Below are 866 nucleotides of genomic sequence, written 5' to 3'. Positions count from 1 at the left end.
GGTGGGGGGGGGCGGAGCGGAGCACGGCGCCAGACCCAAGGCCGAGCCCTCTCGGCCCCACCCCGCGGGAGCCCTGCCTGGGGGGAGGGGGAGGCGACGCCCCAAACCCTCCCCTCCCCCCGCAAGGCCCGTGCCTGTTGGGGACCCTCCACGTGACTTGGCGATGCAGAATGGTTATGACCTTCAGCGTGTGTCTGTGAATGCAAGGGTCCCAGCAACAGTGCGGGTTTGCACCCGGCCCTGCCTGTGGGTGCGGGGACGTGTGGGTGTGTGGACATGTGTGGGTGTGTTCGGGAGGGTGCCCAGCGACATGTGACAAAGACTCTGTCGTCTCTGGGAGATGGTGAAGGGGCCCGCGGGCTGGCGCTTTGTCTGGCTGTCTGCAGAGTGACGGTTCGCGCAGCGGCAGCAGGAGCCAGTGCGGTGCAGGATGCAGGGGCGCCAGGGTGGCCGGGGGCGCGCGCGCCTGTGCCAGGGTGAGTGCACTGCGGCGGCGCCGGGGGGCTGCGCGGCGGGTCCGCGCCGGCCCGGGCCTCGGGCGTGACCAGGAGCCACCCGTGGGCCCTGCAGTGGCCGCGATTCCGGGTGACCTCGGGAGCCGGCCTGGGCCCCGGTGGATCCCCGCGAGCCCCTCCACGTCCGCTCTCCACGTGCGTGTCCACGGTGCGCGTTCTCGTTGGCTCGCACCCCCCTGCCTGTCACTGCTGCTACTGCCGCTGCTGCCGCCGCCGCCGCCACCGCGCCGCGGAAAAGGTACCGGGAACCGAGTGAGCCAGGGCCGCGGGCCCGAGCGCCATGGGCCGGAAGGCGTGCGGAGGGCGGCTGGTCAGCCCCGGGCCTCACCCCCGCAAGAGAGCCGCCTGGAG

At 73.1% G+C, this 866-nt stretch overlaps 2 protein-coding genes across 2 annotated transcripts in view; one reads left to right on the top strand and one right to left on the bottom strand.

Moving 5' to 3' along the window:
* The window catches only part of PC (pyruvate carboxylase), a 64,537-nt gene that overhangs the window by 14,328 nt on the left and 49,343 nt on the right, over positions 1-866 (bottom strand). The gene's annotated exons all lie outside the window — the stretch shown is intronic.
* Positions 1-866, top strand: part of LOC103091668 (leucine-rich repeat and fibronectin type-III domain-containing protein 4) — a 6,381-nt gene that overhangs the window by 5,078 nt on the left and 437 nt on the right. Inside the window, exon 3 of the mRNA XM_007462198.1 lies at positions 387-825. Within this exon, the coding sequence (XP_007462260.1) occupies positions 387-825 (439 nt within the window). The remainder of the gene's footprint in view (positions 1-386; positions 826-866) is intronic.

This window comes from Lipotes vexillifer, unplaced genomic scaffold (genome assembly GCF_000442215.2).
Source record: "Lipotes vexillifer unplaced genomic scaffold, Lipotes_vexillifer_v1.1 scaffold1129, whole genome shotgun sequence".
In the NCBI taxonomy this organism is placed as follows: domain Eukaryota; kingdom Metazoa; phylum Chordata; class Mammalia; order Artiodactyla; family Lipotidae; genus Lipotes; species Lipotes vexillifer.
The sequence above is the reverse complement of the archived record's forward strand: the minus strand, read 5'-3'. Positions and strand labels throughout refer to the sequence as shown.